This window comes from Antechinus flavipes, chromosome 4 (genome assembly GCF_016432865.1).
Source record: "Antechinus flavipes isolate AdamAnt ecotype Samford, QLD, Australia chromosome 4, AdamAnt_v2, whole genome shotgun sequence".
NCBI lineage: Eukaryota > Metazoa > Chordata > Mammalia > Dasyuromorphia > Dasyuridae > Antechinus > Antechinus flavipes.
Genome location: NC_067401.1, coordinates 149,405,892 through 149,428,846, shown reverse-complemented (window position 1 = coordinate 149,428,846; position 22,955 = coordinate 149,405,892). Strand labels below are relative to the sequence as shown.

The window sequence follows — 22,955 nt, the reverse complement described above, 5'->3', positions numbered from 1 at the left end:
CATGTAAAAAATTTTGATCCTTCATGCCAGAAAAGTAGTCTAATTTTTTCTTTTTCTTTTATGGAATGTTTATAATACTTTATTGTAAAATTTGTGTTGATATAATACAATATTATACTTATATTTTATGCATTTCTGAGTTTCTAAACTTTTTTTGTGTCATCTATGGCTTCCACAAAACTCTCCCACAAATTCCCATTTAATTTCTTATGGCAAACCCTGATATATCAAAACCGCAATAGGGAAAGTCACAATGTAGAAGAGATAACTGTGGTTTGATTTCAACTCTTCTTATAGCTCATTAAATGCTTTCATTTTTAACTAACTGTGTCTTCTAGCTAGCTATAAAAAAAGTCAGGCTTGTCTATGCAAATGAACCTACATAATATGTTGGTCCAGGATGTAGTGATTTGGAGGACCTTACAGGTGACGGGATGCTTCAGGTGCTACATACAAATGCGAAAACTAAAACCTATCCAGGTTATTAGTTATCAAGTATCACACAGGGAATGGGTTGGCAGAGCAGGGATTTGAATGTAAGTCCTCTTGACTACAAATCCAGAACTCTTCCCATTGTATTACTGCCAATTTTTCTTACTTTAGCATCTGGAAAAAGTGTTCTTTGTTTGAGGAGGTTTGGGGACTATTTTACTTCCTTTTTGTGGATACTATTTTATATCAGTTAAACTTTTCTAAGAAATGACAATAATCAAAGTCAGTGTGTTAACATTTTTTTCCAGAGTGTAACAAGACCTACCATTAGACATAGAAAGACAAAAGCACTCATCTTCTCCCTTCCCACTGAGGAATCCCTTTTTGCTCTAGATTTATGTGCATAAACTAGGTTCAGAGGGCAGAACCTGGGACTTACTTGCAAAACATTACCAGACTATCACTAGAACTTGAAAAGTATAGCCTCATAACCAAGGGAAAGCAGTGGAAGGGAAAAATCTAAAGAAATCTTGCTTTCAGACCCAACCAATGCAGTCTCTGTGAATCGGCTCCAAATTAGTTTTATGGAGGCATAAGACATTGGCAGCAAAAGGCATTCTACAAACCCTTGATTTTTCTATTTTTTAAAAAATTCTTAATCTGTAGTGGGGAAGTGAACACCCCCATCAATGAGATCTTAGGTAAATAGGACTGATAAATCAAATGTAATAAAACATGTAATTAAAAAAATAAAAATAAAAAATGTAATAAAACAGATGTATGAAACCTTCCATGAATATACCATCCTATACCATGAATATACCAGAAAGCAGTAATAGAGAGTATTTGCATTGTGGGGCTGGCAGCTGGTCTGAACTCATTGCTCCTCTGATTCAAAAAGAGTCTTCTTAAGAGAAGACAAAATGTGCCTGTGAACAACAATTTGGGGCTATTTCCTGACTCTGACAGAACCAGTCTATGAATATCCACAAGAACTTAGCATTACCCCAATTTGAGCATTTGCAGGCACAGACAAGGAGAAAAACATACTGAAAAGATTGTGACACTGTTACATAGATTCCCATGTAACATATGCAGGCCCATCAATGACTGTGCTAACTAGTACATGAGAGAGATGAAATGAGCCAGCAAAGTTGCCTAAAATTCGTTCTCAAATCTAGTAAGCTTCCCTAGAGAAAAAAAAAATTAACTTGTGAAACAAGAAACAAGTCTTCTAGGAAATGAAAAAGGGAAGGAAGTAAAGCAAAGGAAAGAAAAAGGATGACAGTTTGGTGAAAATTGTTATTGTTCCTCTATTTTTTAAAGAGTGATGTCTTGATTTGCCTGTGAATTGGATTTAAGTCAGGGACAAAGTCATTAGCCTCATTCTCTCTTTGGCAAGACAAAAATCAGGATGATTGGTGATAGCCTGGGGTGCAAGATATGACTTTGGCCACTTTAATATCTGACCAAGCTTGAAGCACCCCACCTTGCCTGCTTTCAGCTACTTCCATGGCTATTGAAACAAATTGTTCTCATTTGCCCATTCCTTCTGAGGAAGTCTTTGTAATAGACATCCTCCTAACTCATTAATAAGTTTGAAGCCCATTGATTACTCTCAACCTGGTATAGCCTGTCTGTCAAAATGGTTTTAATTTCTGGGGGTATTTTGATAATATCTCATGTGTCTCATTCCCTAAAACTATCCTAAATTCAAACAATCCTGAGGATCTGTGTCTACATAAGCTGTTGTACATGCTACAGATTCTTGGACGCACAGGTGAGAGTTGAGTGAAAGGTGAATACCAAAGGTGGATAAGCAATCCTAAAAGGGCTCAGCAAACCCTCATACTAGAAGTGCTAGCTCTCTCTGAACATCTCATATACTGCTAAAACATTGAATCCTAGCATGTATGAACTAAAGGGACATTGGAAGTCAGTCAGAAGTGTACATGCTAGTAAATGTTTAACTGTTTTCTAGAGGTAAAAATATAAGCATAATCCAATTTTAAGTTTTATTTATTTATTAACATTTTCTCTAACACTTAGGTCTACAAATCAACAAAACAGTAGTAAATCGATCCTGATTTGCAGTATTTGTCAATTTCCAGGTGGCAATGCTCACATTAAAAATCTAAGGATAGGGTCTAGGAAGCTAATTTAAGCTGGCCTCAGCAAACTCTTGAAATCTGCTATTTGAGCCTTTTCACTTTATAGAAAAGAAAATTAAATCCCAAGGAGAAGAGTCTTGCCAGAAAATTAGTGACAGAACCAGAACTAAAATCCTTGTCTCCTACCTCCTAGACCAGTCCTCTCTCCATTAAATTGACCTGCCACTCTTAGGAATAGTATCTCAATCTGGACATTTTTAATCATGAAATGGGCCTGGAAAACAACCAAACTCAGAAGACTTTCTTGTATTCTACCATGACTTTTTCACCACCATTTAGGGGGTAAGCGTTTGCTCCTCTTTAAACTGAAACTTTAAAACCAAAGTCTTAGAAGCAGATAGGTGGCTCAGTGAATAGAGCACCAGCCCTGGAATCAGGAGGACCTGAGCTCAAATTCAACCTCAGGCACTTATTAACTGTGTCATTTAACCCCAATAAAATAAATAAGTCTTTCCCCTTTGACTTCTCTCTAATTCCACAATTTAGAGGAAACCCTATATGTAGTCCACTCAGCCATGGAGAAGGGGGAAACGATGCTATACTCATTCAAGGTACAAATTATATTGATAAGTAAGATATAGAAACAGAATTTGCCTTTTTTTTTCCCTTTTGGTTCAAGCCCACACAAGGAATTCCTGTTGTGATAATCCTCTCTCCAAGATTTCCAAACTTACAGTAAGAGTTGTCTGGAACATCTAAGTCACTTGTTCATAGTCACACAGCTATTTTATGTGGACAGTAGGATTTGCATCCAATTCTTCTTGACTCCCAGGCCAATACTTTCCTCACTGTACTACATTGCCTCTCAAGATAAATATGTTATTGTGAATTTAAGGGTGCCAATGAAATAATTATTCTGGGTTTTTATTCATTCCAACTTGGGTCTTCCCTGAGCCAATTCAAACACTGCATTAGTTCTGCTTCTATGATCTTATGATTGATTAAAGAATCATAGACTTAGATCAAGAGGGACCTTGAGCCCAGCATCTTCTTTTTATAGATCAGGAAACTGAAGGCCACATTTATCTAAGGATACATAGATAGGAAGAAAAATAGCTAGGATCTGAATGCATGACCTCTGATTCCAAACTCCCTGCTCTTGGTCCTTAAGGTTGGCTATTCAGTCACTTTTCACTTGGTCCTCCACCCACCCTACACTTTTTTTTGCTGAGGCAATCGAGGTTAAGTGGCCTGCCCAGGATCACACAAGTAGGAAGTGTTAAGTGTCTTGAGGTCACATTTGAACTCAGGTCCTCCTGACTTCGGGGCTGGTGCTCTATCTACTGCACCATCAGCCCCACCCCACGCTTTTTTAGCCAAAAATGTGCTTTCTTTCGATGCATAAACATTAACTTAGCGTTTTCTTCTCTTGCATTCTGTCCAAAAAGTCTTTATTAAATTTCTCTTCCTCCAGGCTCTTTTTAACTGTTTAAAAAGTTTTCCTAAACTGCTACTTGTACTTTCAAACATTTCCTAGAAAACAAAGGAACAATAACAGCAACAATCCCATTTGATTTGTTTTTGGTCAATAAATAGATTTCTGATGTCCCTTGGTCCAAAATAGTTTCTTGCTTCATTCCTTTCTTTGACCTCATCCCACTCAGTTCACAGAAGTAGACTCAAAACTCTCGGATCCTTGGAAATTTATTCTATTTAGTATCAACATTAGCACCAACATTAGCAGAAGTGAGGTGGCACAATGGGTAGAATACTGATACTGCCACAGACACTTCTTAGCTGGATGACTCTATGCAAGTTATTTAACCCTATTTGTCTTAGTCTCCTTATCTGTAAAAAATGTGCTAGAGAAGGAAATGGCAAAACCATTTCAGTATCTTTGCCAAGAAAACCCTAAATGGGATCACAAAGAATAGAAAATGATTGAAACAAATATTAACCAAAATTAATACATATTAATCCTATGTTTATATTATTGTTATTCCATCCATAATGGACCGTGAAACCATGGATTTAGAGATCATCCAACCCAATTCACTGTTGTAGGAAAATAAGTTTCAGGAAAGTGCAATGACCTGCCCAAATTGATAGTCATTTAACTTCTGTTTGCCTCAGTTTCCTCAACAATAAAAAGGGAATGACAATAGCACCTATCTCTCACAGTTCTGAGAATGAAATGAGATAATAATTGTAAAGCCAGGGCTTGGCACATACTGGGCAACATTATTATTAGAAAACCTTTGGAACTTCAGAGTGATGTATTTCCCCTTACTGACCTCTAATTTGTTCACCATTTTTGGATCCAGAGATATGTAACTAACACAGATGTGTATGTCATAGGTTTCTCTATTTGTCCAGATAAATGAAAGATAAAATAAATTATAAACCAGAGGTAAAATTACATTAGACACCACAATTAAATCAATGAAGTGATTAAAATTCAGAGGACTGTCTTTAAATCCAAGTTCTGCCATCTTGGTAATCAGGAAATAAAACAAAAGGAGTTTATCAGCATTTTGGCAGTTAAGGAGAGGAAGAATTGGAATAGAGAGAGACAAGACAAGCAAATACACCGTCAACCTATAGCAATAATCAAGAAGAGAAGTGATGATGGCTTGCACCAAGGAGGTAGCAGTGTCAGAAGACAGAATAGAATGTAACTATATGAGAGATGTTGCAAAGGTAGAATTGACTGGACTTAGAAACTGATTGCATATGGAGCATGAGAGAGAGTGAGGAACCAAGGATGATAGTTAAATTATGAACCTGGGTGACTGGGAGAATGTTGGGACCCTTAACAGCAACAGAGAATTGGTCCATACATTCTGGAAAACTAAATGACATCATACTCTAAAAAGAGTAGAGAGGAACAATGATGTCGAGAAGATGGGATGGAATGGGATCATTAGTGTTTATAGAGACATAACTATACTACTAAGATACATATAATCAAAAGAGATCAAATAAAGAAAGAAACCAAACATGCAAAAATATTTAAAATAGTACTTTTGGTTGTAGCAAATAATGGTCAAGTAGATAGAGCGCCTGCCCTAGAGTCAGCAGGACCTGAATTTAAATCTGATCTCAGATGCTTGCTAGCTGTGTGATCCTGGGCAAGTCACTTAACCCCAATCACGGAAGGAAGAAAGCAAGAAATTACAAAAAGATGAATTCAGAAAAACCCAGGAAGACACACATGAAAAATTAAGTGGGCAGAACCAGAATAACAATTTCTACAATAATTACAATATTGTAATGAAAAGCAACTTTGAAAGATCTGAGAATTCTGGTCAATGCAAAGACTACCCACTGTTTTAGAGGTCCAGTGATGGAACATGGTATTGACCCTCTCCTGAGAAAGAGGTGAGGGACTTGAGAGGCAGATTGAAATATCTATTTTTGAACATGGTCAAACTGTAAGTTTGTTGTGCTTGATTCTACTCATTTGTTTCAATGGAGGGTTTTGTTTTGTTTTAATAAAGGACTGGTAGATTTGGGAGAGTTAGGGATTATTAAAAAAAAAAAAATGCCTCCTCCAAAAAAGAAGAAACGAGTGATGGGATCTTATTCTGCTCAGAACGGAACAGAAGGAGATTCAGAAGTAGACATTAATAAGGCTAGCTTTGGAGGGAAGTAACAGCTTTTCCAAGCTATATTTGATAGATTCATGTAACATTCTCTTTCTCCTTTTTGTATATATAGGAATATTTAAGATGTTGATTGTAAGCTTCAGAATAACAAAGACATTTTTAATGAAATAAAAAGGAAACAAGCATTTATTGTCTACTATATGCTAGCCTGAATTGTGCTAAGTGCTTTACAAATGTAATTTCATTTGATTCTCATAACAATCTGAGCAGTAGGTGTTATTATTATCCCCATTTTACACTTGAGGAAACTGAAACAGATAGAGATTAAGTGACTTACTCAGTGTCACATAGCTAGTTTGAATTCACTTACTGAATTCACATATCCACAGAGTCACATTGCTAAGTCAAACGAAAAGATTCATTTATGTAAGAGCCACAGCTTATGGCCCCCAACTTCTAAGGAGAGGAAATCTGTATCCATCAATGTTTCCTAGGTCTGACCTTGCAAAGACTTAGGTTGTGTCCTACAAATACCTACTCTCTTAAGAGGAGGGATCAAGTTTTTCTCATGTTTTCTAGCTCAATAAATCTCCAAATCTCTCAGATAAAACTTATGAATGGCTTACATCTGGGGATTCCCCAAAAATAATTGATAAAATTCCTTCTAGAAAAGTACTCAATGTGAAAAGTAGATCAGGTATAGGATAGCTATTTACTTCTTCCACTACAAAAGAAATATATAAAACCCAAGATGCCTTCAACTATGTTTTGATAAATATTTAAAACATAATACAATAACACCTAATTACTAATATAATCTCACAGGAAATGAAGATTACTGCTAAACAGATAGTTCACTCACCTCTCCAACTTAAATCATACACAAATCCTGATCTCTTGGGAAGCCTGGACATGGCAGAGACTTTCTCAATCTTTTTATCTGTTGTATTCTCTGGTAGTAGTCATCTCTCCTCCAAGAAATTGTGGTCATCCCTTCCTTCTGCCTGATCAGCATGCAGATTCAGTGACTCTCAATGTCTTGAATCCCAATGGCTTTTGCCAAGAGTAGAAACATGCATCTCAGGATCACTGATCAATTTCCTGGGTTTGGGGAAAGAAACTAAGCAGAAGACGCAGCCAAGAGCTTGAGATCCATTATGTTTTTTTTGCAGAGTGTGTGTAATTGCCATTGCTTGTCAGTGGATGTGGGTATGGAATTTCCCTTCTTTCCCCACTAGAAGTCGAGATAAAGGCTTTCTAAGTCCCAAAGGATATGTTCCAAAAAGAAGGAGAGAGAGGGAATGAATGGAAGTTATTTTTTTTTTCTTTTAAACTTATCAAGTGGGCAAGTTCCTTCCAAGTTTGGACAATGTTACAATGACAATCCCCAACACCCAAGAGTACATGAGATCAATTAGAATCCCCTGGTTAGGCATAATCTTTATTTTTAATTTTTTTATTTATTTAATATTTTCCCCATTTACATTCAAAACTAATTTTTTTTACATTTGTTTTTAACATTTTTGAGTAGGTTGTCTTCTTTACCCCACCCATAATTAAAAACCATTTGTGAAATTATGTAAAACATTTCCATAAAAGTTAAGTTGTGAACAACAACAAAAAAGATCTCCCATACTAATGAAAATAAAAACCCTCAAAAAAAATTAAGAAGAGGTGGGAGTGGGAGGAGCGAAAGGAGAGGGGGAGCAGAGAGGGACAGGGAGAGGGACAGAGAGAGGGATAGGAAAAGGGAAAAGAAGAGAGGGACAGGGAGAGGGACAGAGAGAGGGATAGGAAAAGGGAAAAGAAGAGAGGGACAGGGAGAGGGAAAAGAGAGGAGAGGAAAAGAGAGGAGAGGAGAAGAGGGGAGGAGAGGGGAAGGGAAGGGAAAGGAGAGAAAGAGAGAAAGTTCAAATAGCTTCAATCTGTATTCAGACACAATCAGTTCCTTCCCTGGGAATGGAAAGGATTTTTCATCCTAAGTACTTCAGAGCAGTCGTGGATGATTGTACTACTGAGAATAGCAAAGTCATTTATAGCTGATTACTCCAGAACATTGCTATTACTTTGTATACAGTACATTTCACTTTGCTTGAGTTCACGGAGGACTTTCCAGATTTGGAGGTTGTTTGTTTTTCCTGAGAGCATCCTGGTCATTATTTCTTATGGAACAATAATACTCCATTATAAACACACACTACACTTTATTGAACCATTTTCCAGTTGATGGGCATCCCCTCAATTTCCAATTGTTTTTGCCCAGGGAAGAGAATAAGCATGTTCTTTAGCCAGAGGCCATAGTATATGTCCTTGGGGGTAAGGGAGAAAGGTGAAGGAGGAGGAGGAGGAAGAGATGAAGAAGGAGGAATCAAGAAGAAAGTTAAGTAAGAGCTAAGATCTGAGAAAAAGATACTAGGGAAGAAACTAAGTCTTCTCTTACAAGCTATATTCAGTATTCGCAGTAGGATTTTCTGGGTGAGAGTGAGAAATCAGAGATTGCATGTTGCTGTATATTAAGTCCTGGTTGGGGGTATTCAGAAATGGGGTAGCGTAGGATATATCTTCTCTTTTGATAGAACCCTGCAAAACAAATCAAAACAGTCAGAGAGAGGCTTGACAGGAAAGAAATGGAATGGGAGTAATGTTAGATCTGATCATGGTCAAGTAAAAAGTCAAAAGAAACAGGAAAAGTCCAATAACTCCTTCTTACATTATGATAACATAGATATTTGTGGGCATTCAAGACTCTTCAATTTATCCCACTGACTTCCAGGGCCAATGACTCCAGTTAAGGAGAAGAAGTAGGAAGAGGAAAGAGAGGTAAGAAAAAATAGGGCAACTTGACTTCAAATTTAAAAGGAATTAAAGAGGGACAGTTAGATGGTACAGTGGATAGAGCACTGACCCTGAAATCAGGAGAACCTCAGTTCAAATCTGGCCTTATTTTGGTAATATTAACTGTATGACCCTGGCCAAATCATTTAACCCTAATTGCCTCACAAAAGAGTAAAGTAAAAATAAAGAATGTAATTGGAAAAATAAAGTACTATTAAATTTTTTTTAAAATAAAGATGAGGGAAATATTTTACATGCTATATCAAATTGCTTACCATTTTAAGGAGAGGGAGGGGAGGGAGAAAATTTGAAACTCAAAATTTTTTATCAAAAAATGAATGTCAAAAATTATCTTTACATGTAATTGAAAAATATACCATTTAATAGAAAAAATTAAATATCTTTTTAATGAAAAATATCAGGGAGGATATAAGGATTTATATATATGCTATGAGAAAATAGTGTGATCTGGAAAATTAAAAAGCTAAAATGATCTTTATCTGCATTGAGGCACAATATTGAGAAGAAGATCGTCCAGGTTCTTCCCTGGTCATATCCTAACTGGAGTATTGTGTTCAGTTCTAGACAATACATTTTAGGAAGGACATTGAAAAGCTGGCAGAGTGTCCAGAGAGAGGAGCAATTACCAGGGCATTGAAGGGTCTTGGAATCATGCCATGTGAAAATAAATTGAAAGAAATGGGAATTTTTAATCTGGGGTAGGGGAAGATTTGGAAGGTGAGGAACAATAGAGTGCTCTTCAAATATTTGAAAGAGATATTCAACTTCTTCTGCTTGACCCCAGAATATAGTCCTAGGAGCAATGGATAAAAGTTGCAGAGAGACATAGTTAGTTTTAATGGGGGGAGGGGAGATCATTAAGAAAATTGGGATGGGTTATCTCAGGAGGTAACTGAGTTCACCATTGGTAGGGTTTGCCAAGCAAAGGCTAGATGACCACATGGGGATTTTGTAGAGGATAGATGTGTTGAACTTTTAAAAATTCTTTTGACTCAGATTCTATGATTCCTAAAAGTTATTTCATGTCCTAGAGACTTAGTCTCTACACTTGTAAAAATAAGAGACTTGAACTAGATCATATGTAGGGTAATCTACATCTGACCTTCTCTGAAATAAGTGCTCTGTACCCTTTAGCATCAGGATTTGAATTTAAAACACAACAGATTAGCACATACCATAGTGACATATTCCACTTCCTGGTGGATGCTATTGACTCTGGTGGAGGCTTCGACAAAAGTCTTTCTCTCTGGAGAATTTAGAGGAGATGTCTTTCTATCCAAGTCCAGTTGTGCATAACAAATATCTTCCTGTGTTGGCTGGGATCCCTGTTGAAAGTTTGGATGTTCTAGATAGATAACTCAGTTCCATGTAAATGAGCCCACTTTTGATTGACCACAAGTTCCTTTTTTTTCTGACAGACTTCTCTTTCATGAAAATTTCCCACTCGTAACTATTGCTATAATATCACAACACCTCTCACCATCTGCACCCCACTTTAACACCATCACATTCTGCCCCATCCCCATTTTGAATTCAGAGACTCTCATGATTCCTACCGATTCTCCTGGTCTTCCTTGACAAAGCTACCTTCTCCAAATACAACAGTGAGCTTTGAAAATCTTCAATTTCCTCCTCATAAGATAGGGCAAATATTTGCATAATATGACTGGTCAATGAAAGGTCAGTCCTTAGAGCATATGTATATATGCCCTTTATGATTGATTGGTTGGTAAATTGTCTTTCATTCTCGAAGAGGACAAAATGACATTACTATCTTAGAATTGAGTGACAGTGTGTCTGACTAGCTGATCAGACCAATACAAGCTAAGGATACTGTGCCAAGGTCCGACACAAATAGTCCCTCTGAACATTTGGGGTGGCTAACTTTGGGCATCTTGAGTTTCTTCTGAGCTAATTCAATTCTGCTTTAATTATAGAGCACAGTTCCTTCTCTAATGAGGGCCCTCCATGCTAGGCAGTCCTATACTCATGTCTCCTATGTCATAGAATCAATTCTAAAGTTTTAAGAGAGACCTTGATAATGTTCTTGTATTGCTCTTTTCTGATGATCTTATGAGCACTTGCCATGTGTGAATTCTCCATAAAATAATCTTTTTGGCTAGTATACATTTGTCATTCAGACACTGTATCTATCCCAACAGAGTTGTACTCTCTGCAGTACAGTTAGATGCCCTTCCTGGGGGGTTATACAGAGCATACCCAATATTCTCTACTGAATTCAATCTACAAGAAAGCTTTTGGAATGGAGAGGCTTTTTCTCCCACCCTTATGACAATGAAGCCTTTCTTACCTGCTCAGCAAGTTTTTCAGCTTCTAAAAGGGATAAAAACAACCAAGAGTTAGAAATCTCGATAAATGATTCCTCACCATTCACAGGGAAGGGCAAGAGAGACTAGATAATTGGTGTTTATATAGCAATTTATGATCGCAAAGCATTTTGCCTAGTTTCTCATCCATATGAGAGTGTTGAGCTAATAGATCTCTAAGGACCCCCTTTACTCTTCCTCCACTTCTAAATCCTACAGCCCTCTTTGTCCAGACAACCCTAGGAATTAGGAAAAATATCTCAGATTGATGGGAAAGATATTGTCAAAGATGTACTGGAACCAACTTGAAATGGACTGCTCAAAGAACAGAATATAAAATTTTCAGTTTAAATTTACACTTCAGAAATCAGAAAAAAAAACACCCTATGAATCAGGGCTTGATTTAATGTTTTATTGATAATCTCAGTCCTCAAGAAAGTAATAGAGAAAATGTTATTAATGCAGATAAATCTAAACAGAATGCTGTGCTATTTTTTCTTCTGGAAAGCCAGTTATTAAATATTTACCAGTGCACCATTGGATACTACCTCTTCTAAGAGAAAAATAACATAACTATCTGAGGCCAGATTTAAACTCAGATCCTCGTGAGTTCAGGGCGCTACCCACGATATAACCTAACTGTAGCACTGTTAGCATAAATAATGAAACTGAAATTCAAAAAGGTTATTTATTTGATGTGTCCAAGACTGCTTAGCTAGTAAGTGGAAGAGCTGGAGTTAAAACTTATGTGGGTTTGTTCAAAGTCTAAGAAGAATTCATCTATACCAGTATTTCAAAATGAATAATTTTTACCCATCTACAAAACTTTTATTACCAAAGAGTCTTATATCTCAAAATATATAAGCTTAAGACAATCTACTCCTCATTCTTCCTACATCCCTTTTCTACTTACCCGATCCTACTTTCTCTGTCTTACCCATCAGCCACTCACCCCTGGTGCCAGAAAGCCTCCCCCAAGATCACAAAGGTTTTTGGATTTGTTTGTTTGTTTGTAAGTGAGATTTTTCCAATACCACATAATATTATAATTTTCTTTAAGAAATACTTTTCTCTCTTCATCACTTCCTAAAACATCATTGGATAAATTTGCAAGACTAGGTGATCTGGATTCTGGTTTTAAGTCCCCTGATTTCTCTCAATATAACTAAGTGCTTAAATACCCTGGTTCTCTTTCTATCTAAAGGTAGGGAGATATTCTCCCATCTCTCTTCTATAACCATTGAACAATAAGATATAGACATAACTGATTACCATAGGCAGATTCTGAGAATTAGCCAGAGCAATGTGTGAAATATGAAAATGTGGAAGTGGAACTAGACAGGAAATTATGCAATTCCCACCAGTCTGAAATAGAAAACTGACTCCTTATGAAAGAAAAGTACAGTATTATGAGATAAGGGACATTTTCCAATCAGGGAGAAGTAGGGAAGATCCTTCAATGATGATCAGTCCTCCCAGTCTGAATGCAGAATAAAAGATGTGTATCATTCCCAAACACAAATTAAAAATTATAGAGCTCCTGCTCACAGAAATAGAGCAAGACTGCTTAGAAAAGGGTGAGATAAAAGAGTGAATGGTGTTTTACTTACATAAGGCATATTATGTATACATATATATGCATGCCATGTTATATATCTACATAATAATTATATATTATATATATGTAATATACATAAGTGCAATCACATATGAACACAGAGATATACCATTCACATAGTAATTTATGTTTAAATCTTACATCTGACTCTACTCTATTTTCCTGAGTTTTCTTATAAAATCTACTAGATTGTATGGTAAGTTCACTTAAGACAATTTCTTTATTGCTCAGAGCTCAAATGGAAAATACACCAGGGGGAAAAAAGAACAGAAACTATATAACCAGGGTCCCAGACATCTGACCCTGGTTTCCTGCCAAGATGCAGGAGTCAATTCCTTGGATAGTAACTCAGGGAAAAAATTATCTGGTGATGTGGTGAATGGAGATAGAAAAGATCACCTATGACCAGATCTGGATTGGTACCAGTAGTGAATCCCTGAGTTTTACAACTTCAGATTTACACTGCATATTTCCATTGGGCTAGAATCAATGACCATATCTAAATTATAGTTTGGAATAGCATATTACGATTTCCCTTTATTATCTACTTCAAGACCCATATGCAATTAACTCTTCTAGCTTTTGCATTCAACTTAGAAGCTGCATTTCAACTTTAAAAACAGCTTTATTGCTATCTTTTTTATGCCACATTTTCCCACATATACTCTTCTCATACCAATAAATTCTTCATGTATTTCAACTTTAGAGACATTCCCTACCCATAGGTTCTTTCAGCCTTATAAAAATGTGTAGAGATCCCAGAAGAGAATCACTTTTCTCATCTTCTCCCCCTACCCACATACTCAAAGCTGTCTCCTAACCTTTCTTCTGTCTCAGGAGCATTCTCCAAGCCAGAATTGAGGCTCCCACCAATATTACCAATAAAATGCCAAAGATGATGGGCAGTAGGACAAGGAGATCTGTGATTTTAGGTCTAGAAAGAAAAGAAAAGTCCAATTAAAGGAATGCTTACCTCTGGAAGTACATAATAATAGACATGAACTATAGAATCTTAGATTTAGAAATGGAAAAAACAGTTATCACCTTATTCAACCTCCTTCTTCTTCTTTTTTATTGCTGAGGCAATTTGGGTTAAGTGACTTGCCCAGGGTCACACAGCTAGGAAGTGTTAAATGTCTGAGCCCAGATTAGAACTCAGGTCCTCCTGACTTCAGGGCTGGTGCTCTATACACTGCACCCCTTAGCTGCTCCTCAACTTTCTTCTTTTATCAAGGAGGAAACCATGGCCCAGAAAGAGTGGAATGATTAGCCCAGGATCATACAAGTAGTAAAAAGCAGAGATGGATTCAATTTCACATCTTCTGACTCCAGATCCAATCTTTCAATTGAACTTCACCAGATCATGTACTTGGGTGGAATGGTGATGTTTGAAACTAGGGAGATGCCCAATGACAAAAATTGCTGCCTCTTTATTAAATCTCAATTTCTACAAATAATTCTAGTTTTCTGAATTTAGTGAAAAACAGGATTACCAGGCATTAGTGAAGCTTATTAGAAGAACTAAAGCAGCAGTCAAGAGATAAAGATAGAACCTCATCATGGTATTAAATAATAGTGTGTGGGGACAGCTAGATGGTGCAGTGGATGGAGCACTGGCTCTGAAGTCAGGAGGACCTGAATTCAAATCTGACCTCACACACTTAACACTCACTAGCTATGTGACCCGGGCAAGTCACTTAATTCCAATTACCTCAGCAAAAAAAAAAAAAAAATTAAAAATAATAATATTGTGGAAATCAGAAGTTGCTACCAACCAATCAGGAGTTAATAGAAAGAAGGAGAGACCCTATCAAAGCAACTCTAACAAAACAAAAATGCATTTACTGCTTCTATGGCCCTGCACAAAGAAGGGATACAAAGAATACCCAGTCTCTTACCCCAGAGCAAGTAACAGCAAATTGTCAAAGGAGTCAATGATTGATCAGTCTTCCATGGGAAAAATTATATTATAGATATGCATTTGGCAAGGGCTTGATCTGGGTATCTATTAGTACTATATTCGGGGGTTGAATTTTATCAGTTTCCCTTACCTTTCATAAGAGTAGTTGTTTTTTGTTCCTGTGATGTTTCCTGTGCTTATTGTCACATTTGTAGTTGTGTTTCTGGTAGTGGTGGTTCTCGTTGGGACTACTGATAAATATACAAGCCAGGTCAATTGCCACTGTCTGATAAATATTCCTTTCCACCACTCCCTTACGACCAACACAATACCTCTGAGCTCTCAAAGAATCTGGTGATGGGGGCCACCTTGGTGAGGCTCTCTTCCTATTTAAACCACTCAACAAATCAATGGAGTAGGCTTTATTAATAACATTCACCCAATGTTCTTATGCAGCCAGAGATTTCTGTGCACTAGGTAGTGTGGAGAAACTGAAACTCACATTGTCAGGATCAGGGCTAACACTAGGCCAGAGTGTAGGAAGTTTGTCATTGATGCCTGGGGTCCTCATTCTGTGTGTCTCATTCTCTCAAAACAAAAATAAAAACAACTCACTTGAATAGCTTTTGGTTTATATAAGTTATCTACAAATTTTGATTAAGATGTCAGTGTGAAAGATTAGATACAAACTAAGTTCCTTCGCAATTCCCTCCCAAATAAATGATTTACCCCCAAAAGACCAATTATTATAGTGGTACTGGAGAGAGGAATAGAAGCACTTCTATCCAATCCAGAACTGAAGCAAGAGATTTTTTAAAAGAAATTATAAATGAAATTAAACTTCAAAAAGAAAATATTAAAAGGAGAATGAATGATTAGAAGAAAAAGTGGAAAATCTTACTCAAGTAGTATTCTCTCTGAAAAACTGAATGGAAAAAATATAACTCTATAATACTATAAGACAAAAAGAAATATCATAACAAAGTCAAATGATAAGGAGAAGAAATTATATTTCCTTATTTTAAAACTTACTCAGAAAACAAGTCAAGAAGAGATAATTTATGAATCATTAAACTTATTGGAGGGGGATGACTAAACAAAAAATTAGGGCAGTATATTTTGAAAAATCATTTTTTTTATTTAAGTTTTATTTTATTTAATAATAACTTTGTATTGACAGAATCCATGCCAGGGTAATTTTTTACAACATTATCCCTTGCACTCAAGTGTTTCGGAAAAATCATTTTTAAAAAGACTGCTCAGTTTTATTATAGAGAACAAATTGAATATTAATAATCCATTGACCACTTCCTATAAGGAAAATCCAAGCTGTAATACCCAGGAATATCATGACTAAAATCTAGAGCTTAAAAATACCATAAAGAGGCAGAAAGAAAGAATCCAAGAACCAGTTGACTACAGTTGGGAACAAGAGAAGACTTAGCACCAACTATTTTAAAGAAGAGAAAATCTTGTAATATTCCAAAAGGCAAAAGATAAAGGCTTACAACCAAGAACAACTTATTCTGCTAAACTAAATAATTGGGGGTACAGGGAAGCAGAGTGGGAAACAAATCTTTAATAGATGTAGAACTTTCAAACATTCCTCGTGAAAAGAATTTAATGAAATCTTTGAAACATATATATACATATATGTATGTATACATACATATATAAGCGGTATGTATGTATGTATATATTTATATATATATACATTTATATATATGTCTCTATATATATACATACATATATATATAAGCTCTTTTGCTAAACCATACCATAGAGACTAAAAATACTATATCATTAAAAGCCAATGGAACATAGGGAGGGGGGAAATGGAAATTTAAAATGACAGTTTAAAGTTATAATTGTAATTCTCTATGAGATACTTTTCTCTAATAAAATTATAATATATAACTTGAATCTATGAAGAATCTGTGGAGAAGACAGAGAGAAAAGATTAGCAAGAATTTCCTTTTTGAACTGCCTTATATGAAGAAACAAAAATTCTATGAAGATTCTGTAAGGAACTTTGAGCTTACCCTGTAATTCTGGAGAGGCTGCTATCTGTGATGGCTGAAGAGAGAAGCAAGAAAAAAGATCAAAATACACTTTATTCAAGACTTTTTTCTTGAGGAGAAATATGGAAAGAATTCCTGAGAAATTTTAATCCATATCTTAAGTGAACTAAATGACAGAATTTTATATCCAGAAGTGAAAGCATCTAATATCATGATGAATGTTTGAATTTATTCTGGTTGTGATCTTTCTCAAAGCCAAAATGTTATAAATAATTTAGCTATGCCTTTGTTTTGTTATTGCTCTTGTTAATAAATTATATATTCATTATTTTAATATTTATTTAATATAAGAAATTAAGAGATTTAACATATAGAGATGAACAGCTATTGGAAAAGATTTCTCTAGTTTATTCAACAAGTTTATGAGAAAGAGACTGCAATTTTATTAATAGATAATAGCCAAACATAACTTCCTGGACTATTCTAAAGCTGAGGATGAGGATAAGAATGTTGAGGGGTGACCTATAAATGGTCCCCCCTCATCAAGCCTACATTACCTTTGACATAAATGTCAGGAAATTACAAAAGGGCTGGGAACAAATAACCCAAAATACAAAGAAATTAATCACCATTGTGGAGGGGGAGATGTTTTTAAATTAGGAACCTCAAATTACATCACAAAGTAAACCCAGTCAATTCAACCTGCCACACCTTGTACACTACAATATGCTGGTGTCTAACTACGTTTTTCACATTTTGGGGTTGGTAGAGGGGAGCGAAAGGAGGACGAGAACTGAACAAATACTAAAGAAGCTTTGGCAACTGGTAATCCCATGGAACATGAACTTTTAGAGATATGGGACAGAGTCTCTGTCATCTCTCTAGCTTTTTTTTTAATCTCTTGCTTCAGTATTGGAGCTTTTATTCCTCACCATCTCTCCAGATATAACATGCATTTGGCATGTTCCCCTCAAACACATAACCCCTCCCCCCAAAAATAGCCTTCTTTGTTCTAGAGAGGGGTCTTAACATAGACTCAGGAACTGAGTTCCAGGACTATTTCTTAGTGAGAACCTTAGTTTTATTCCAGCCCTATAAGGGTTATGAGGACACAGTAAAAGGCCCAGGGCACCAAAGGATTCATATAGAAACACAGATATGAACCCATCTTCTCTGGATCCCCCTAAAACTGACCCTACAGCCTGCCACTGAGGGAAGGAACACTGTGATTTGTACACATCCAGCAGTTTTACAGCACAGAGGAGGGGAGAGTCATTCTTTCTCCATCCCAGAGTCCCAACATCTCACATACTATAAGAATCTCCTACCTGAGACAACAGTTACTTTGATGTTGATTCCATAATCACTTGCTGCTGTCCTTTCAATCCCACACCAATAGGTGTCTTCATCTTGTTTTCTGATGTTTTTTATTTGCACTGTGAATGCGCGTGCTGTGAAATTGTCCTGGATGGACACACGATCACTCATTGATTGTGTGGTTTTAGCAAGAATTTTACAAGAATACCAGCCAGCTCCTTGACACCACCACTTCACGTAATTCTCCCATCCTGAGGCATAGTGACAGTTTATAATCCCCAAACTATTTTCTTCAAATTTCACATGTTTTTGACCCCATATGATTCCTCCATTGGCGAAACAACCTGAAAAATATAAACTCAATATCTCATTTCAGGACTAAAATCATTGAACTGAGAGCAGCCTTTGAGTACAGTTTTCTGTAGGGGCCATGAGCTCTCTTAATTCAAACTAAAGTAGATTGGCAAAGAAGTATAGACATTAGAATGGCCTCAGTGTGCAAGAAAGTTAATATTTAGAAACATAAATTAGAAGGAGATAATGATTTATTAGAAGAGATAGCTAAATGAATCAGTGGGAAAAGTCTGTATCCTCATATAAGGAGAACCTGAGTTCAAATCCCATCTCAGATACTCTATAGCTATTTGACCCTGAACAATTTACTTCATCTCTCTGTCTCAGTTTCCTCAATCGATATAATTATAATAATACAATTGCATCTATCTCACAGTGTTGTTCTGAGACTCAAATGAATTACATGTGTAAAGCACTACATAGCTGTTGTTGTTATTATCATTATTGTATCTCTAGGTGTCCCAATTAGAAAGTAGATGTTTTCCAAGAGAATCCCTGAGATGGTGTGGAAAATTTTCCTGATTTTTAATCTATTGCCTTTCCATTAAGATAGCCTTCAACTTATCCTATGTATGTCTTATTTGTCTATAATTGCTTGCATGCTGTCTCATCCCATTAAAATATGAGCTCCTTGAGGTCAGGGACTTAGCTTTTTTGCATCACCATCACTTAGCACAGTGATGGCACATAGAAGAAGCTTAATAAATGCTTGCTGACTATGAAGAACTCAAGGGTCCTTGAGGCTCATCTCACTGAATAGGAAAATCAACTCTTAAGCCCAAAGGGTTGGGCTTATGCCTTGTATATTACCCTGTTGCTTTGGAAATGACTCCTCCAAACTCCTGATTCATTCAGATTTAACACCATCCCCAAAGGAGACTGCATTCATCCAAAAGGCCATGAGATATACCCCACACAATTTCCCCTCTCTCTTTTCAACTCTACCCTCTCTCATACCCCAGTGTTCTTCTTGCAGTGTGCATTTAATAAATATTTGTATATATAACCTAGTTTGGGGAAGAAACAAGAGGAGGATGTGTTGTTTTTAATTTAGGACTCATTTACCTATTATAAATCCTGATGGCCTATGGAAATGCTAAGCTAAGGGCAGCTAGGGAGCCAGGGTTAGAGCACCAGTCCTGGAATCAGGAGAACCTCAGTTCAGATAAGATCTCAAACACTTAGATGTGTGACCTTGGGCAAGCCACTTAACCCTGATTGCATTCCAGGGATATCAAAAAAATGCTAAACTGGGAGAGACATTTTATTTAGAGCTTACAAATAAAGCAAGAATGAAGGAGAATACATTTCTTTCTTTCTTTCTTTCTTTCTTTTTTTAATAACTTTTTATTGACAGAACCCATGCCAGGGTAATTTTTTACAGCATTATCCCTTGCACTCACTTCTGTTCCGATTTTTCCCCTCCCTCCCTTCACTCCCTCCCCCAGATGGCAAGCAGTCCTTTGACATGTTGAATAGGTTACAGTATATCCTAGATACAATATATGTGTGCAGAACCGAACAGTTTTCTTGTTGCACAGGGAGAATTGGATTCAGAAGGTATAAATAACCCAGGAAGAAAAACAAAAATGCAAGCAGTTTATGAGAATACATTTCTTACTCTAAAGAGAAAATATGTTTCTTCAATAAGAGTTAATCTGGGAGCTTGGAGCTCTTGGGATCAAGTAAGAGAACAATACTAGACTTTTTATAAGCTTAGCATATGGAGTCAAAATTTAATCTCTTCCTGAATGTGTTGTCTTTCTATTTAATCTACCATATTGTCTCATAGATTCAGTCCAATAAAATAAAAAACATAACCCAGTGAGGTAGGATCTATTATCATTCCATTTTACAAATGAGGACACTGAAGCTCAAAAGAAAGAAATTATTTCTGGATAATCACAGCATCAATAAGTGATAGAGGTGGGATTCGAACTCTAGTTTTTAGCAAAATGCCTCTATAAGATAGGTACTTAAATAACATTCTTTAAATAAATGTACTTAATTATAATATCATTAAAGAATTTCTCTTCTGGATTTGTTACATTGCATTATTTCCTTTCTTTTCTCCATTACTTTAGAAATAACATTTTTAAAAATTCTATTTTTTTTTATTTTTCATTTCTAAATTTTTTCCTCCACTCTCCCCACTGAGAAAGCAAGAAAAAAAAATCTATCACAAATAAGTATATTCATGCAAAACAAATTCTACCATTAGCTATGTTTCCCCCACCCCCAAAAAAAGAAAAGGAAGGAAGGAAGGAAGGAAGGAAGGAAGGAAGGAAGGAAGGAAGGAAGGAAGGAAGGAAGGAAGGAAGGAAGGAAGGAAGGAAGGAAGGAAGGAAGGAAAAGAAATATGCTTCAATTAACATTCTGAATATATTAGCTCTCTATTTGGAAGTAGATAACATATTTCATGATGAGTTCTGTGAAATTGATGTCAATTATTTTTATAATCAGTCACTAAGTCTTTCAAAGTTGATTTTTAAAAAAGATATATATTATATTACATATAATATATTATATTATAAATCATTCTCCTGGTCCTACTAATTTCATTCTGTATCAGTTCATACAAGTCTTCTCAGATAGGGTTTTTTTTTCCCCTGAGGCTACCCTTCTTCCTTTCTTATAGCACAATAGTGGAAATAACAATTTTACCTCCTTCAATTCCTGCAATCCTCTCTGTTCCTAACTATGATTCTCTCTTCCTCTTTCTCTACCGCAGATGACCTCCTTTTTAACCAATCTATTTTTGCTGAGTTTCTTACATGCTTTTCTTGGGATTGTAGAACAGAAAGAGGTTTCAGAAGGCATCTAATCCAACAGTCTTCCTTAACCAATGAGCCCAGAGAGAATAAATGACATAGCCAAAGTCATAAATAAACATTAGAGGTAATATATGAACCCAGAACTTCTGATTCCATAACTATTGTCCCATGCTTGTTGCCTTCCCCTGGATATTTGTCCAGAATCACCTGTAGTCCCCACCTGGCAGATTCTATCTTTCCTTTTTTCAAATCCCTCACCTACAGTCCCTTCTTCCCCAAAATTTTTTCTTACTTTCATAGACTATTGAAACTAACTAAAAGAAATTTATTCACGGACTCAATGGAGAATACATTACTTAGTGTTTGACATCTGTATGGCAATCTACAAATCTTGGTTTCCTTTTCAGTAGTCAGCTGTTGGGTAAGCACGATTGTTCTATGGGAAGCTCATTTGATTTTCAGTAAATGTACAATTTTCAATGGCGATTATAATCAGCTGATAATAAATATTTGAAGAATGATTAGTTGATTAGTTGAAGTGGTAGTACAAGGATTTTCCTGGAGAAGCAATCCTAAAGTCATTCAAAGGCAATTCTAAAAGAGAACATTGGAATAGTCTACTTATTTATATGTGTACATGTGTATATACTATTTATATACTCTCATACATATACTCATTACATATATACGTACAAGCATAGGAAAAGCTCTCCTCTACACATTTATGTACCCTCACATATATAATACACACATATCTACATACAAGCATAGGAAAAGCTCTCCTTTACACACATGCACAAACACACACACTAGCTACACAATTTCCTTTCAGTATTTTCTTCCAGTGCCTTAGTTTCTATCATCCCTGTGCCAGCAACTAATCTTGCCAGATCCTTTCCTATGCTTGGAGAATCAGTTGCCACTCACCTGGGAACCAAAGGAGAAGGACTGACAGCAGATACATTCTCTTTTCATACTACAGTGTCTCAGTATGGCAATATACTAGAATTTTCTGCTTTTTGACTCTCATCTACTTCCCTATTCTTTTCTTTCATATTTAGAAACCAAAAAAAAAAAAAAGAGGAAGTAGGTGAAAGGGTGAAATGTGTTAACCATGAGAGTGAGACAAAAAGGGAATGTCAAATGTCTATTTGCGGTGAGAACTCGTACCAAGTGTGTTTTCTAATGTTAGAAATAGTCAACCCCCCTCAAATTAATTAATGGATTTCAGTTTCCTCATCTATTAAAGTGGGGTATACATTGGTACTAGATAATCTTTAAAGTCCTTTTTGGCTCTAGGCAATCTATATTTCTATAATACCATCCCAGAGACAATAGAAACCATTTTCTACCTTTAATAGGGCATAGGATCTTTATGGAGTCTATTTTAACTGTAAAAGCAGGAAAAAGATTATGAGAGGGACAGAGAAAAAAAGAGGGACTAATATGGAAATATGTTTTGCATGATTACACATGCATAGCCTATATCAAATTGCTTGCCCTCACAGTGAGGGGGATGGGAAGAAAGGAGATAATCTGGAACTCAATTTTTTTTAACACTCTTTGTGTGTGTGTGTGTGTGTGTGTGTGTGTGTGTTTTGTTTATTTTTCCTTTTTTTCTCAATGGTATTTTCTTT

At 36.1% G+C, this 22,955-nt stretch overlaps 1 protein-coding gene across 1 annotated transcript; it reads right to left on the bottom strand.

The window, feature by feature from the left end:
• Positions 1–8,279: 8,279 nt before the first annotated feature.
• Positions 8,280–22,373, bottom strand: LOC127560507 (CMRF35-like molecule 1). Its single transcript, XM_051995174.1, has 7 exons — positions 22,246–22,373; positions 18,202–18,534; positions 15,004–15,103; positions 13,774–13,886; positions 11,319–11,341; positions 10,183–10,332; positions 8,280–8,731 (listed from the first exon to the last, which is right to left on the bottom strand). Exons 1-7 carry the CDS (start codon positions 22,280–22,282, stop codon positions 8,588–8,590), a joined length of 900 nt encoding a protein of 299 aa, XP_051851134.1. The 5' UTR covers positions 22,283–22,373; the 3' UTR covers positions 8,280–8,587.
• Between the last annotated feature and the right edge of the window lie 582 nt (positions 22,374–22,955).

Excerpts from the sequence above, each read along its gene's own strand:
- LOC127560507 (XM_051995174.1), bottom strand. The coding sequence starts at position 22,282 with ATGTATCTGCTGTCAGTCCTTCTCCTTTGGTTCCCAG. Across the intron at positions 18,535-22,245 it reads CCTTCTCCTTTGGTTCCCAG|GTTGTTTCGCCAATGGAGGA; the intron begins GTGAGTGGCAAC and ends TATATTTTTCAG. Across the intron at positions 13,887-15,003 it reads AACAACTACTCTTATGAAAG|ACCTAAAATCACAGATCTCC; the intron begins GTAAGGGAAACT and ends TTTTCTTTCTAG.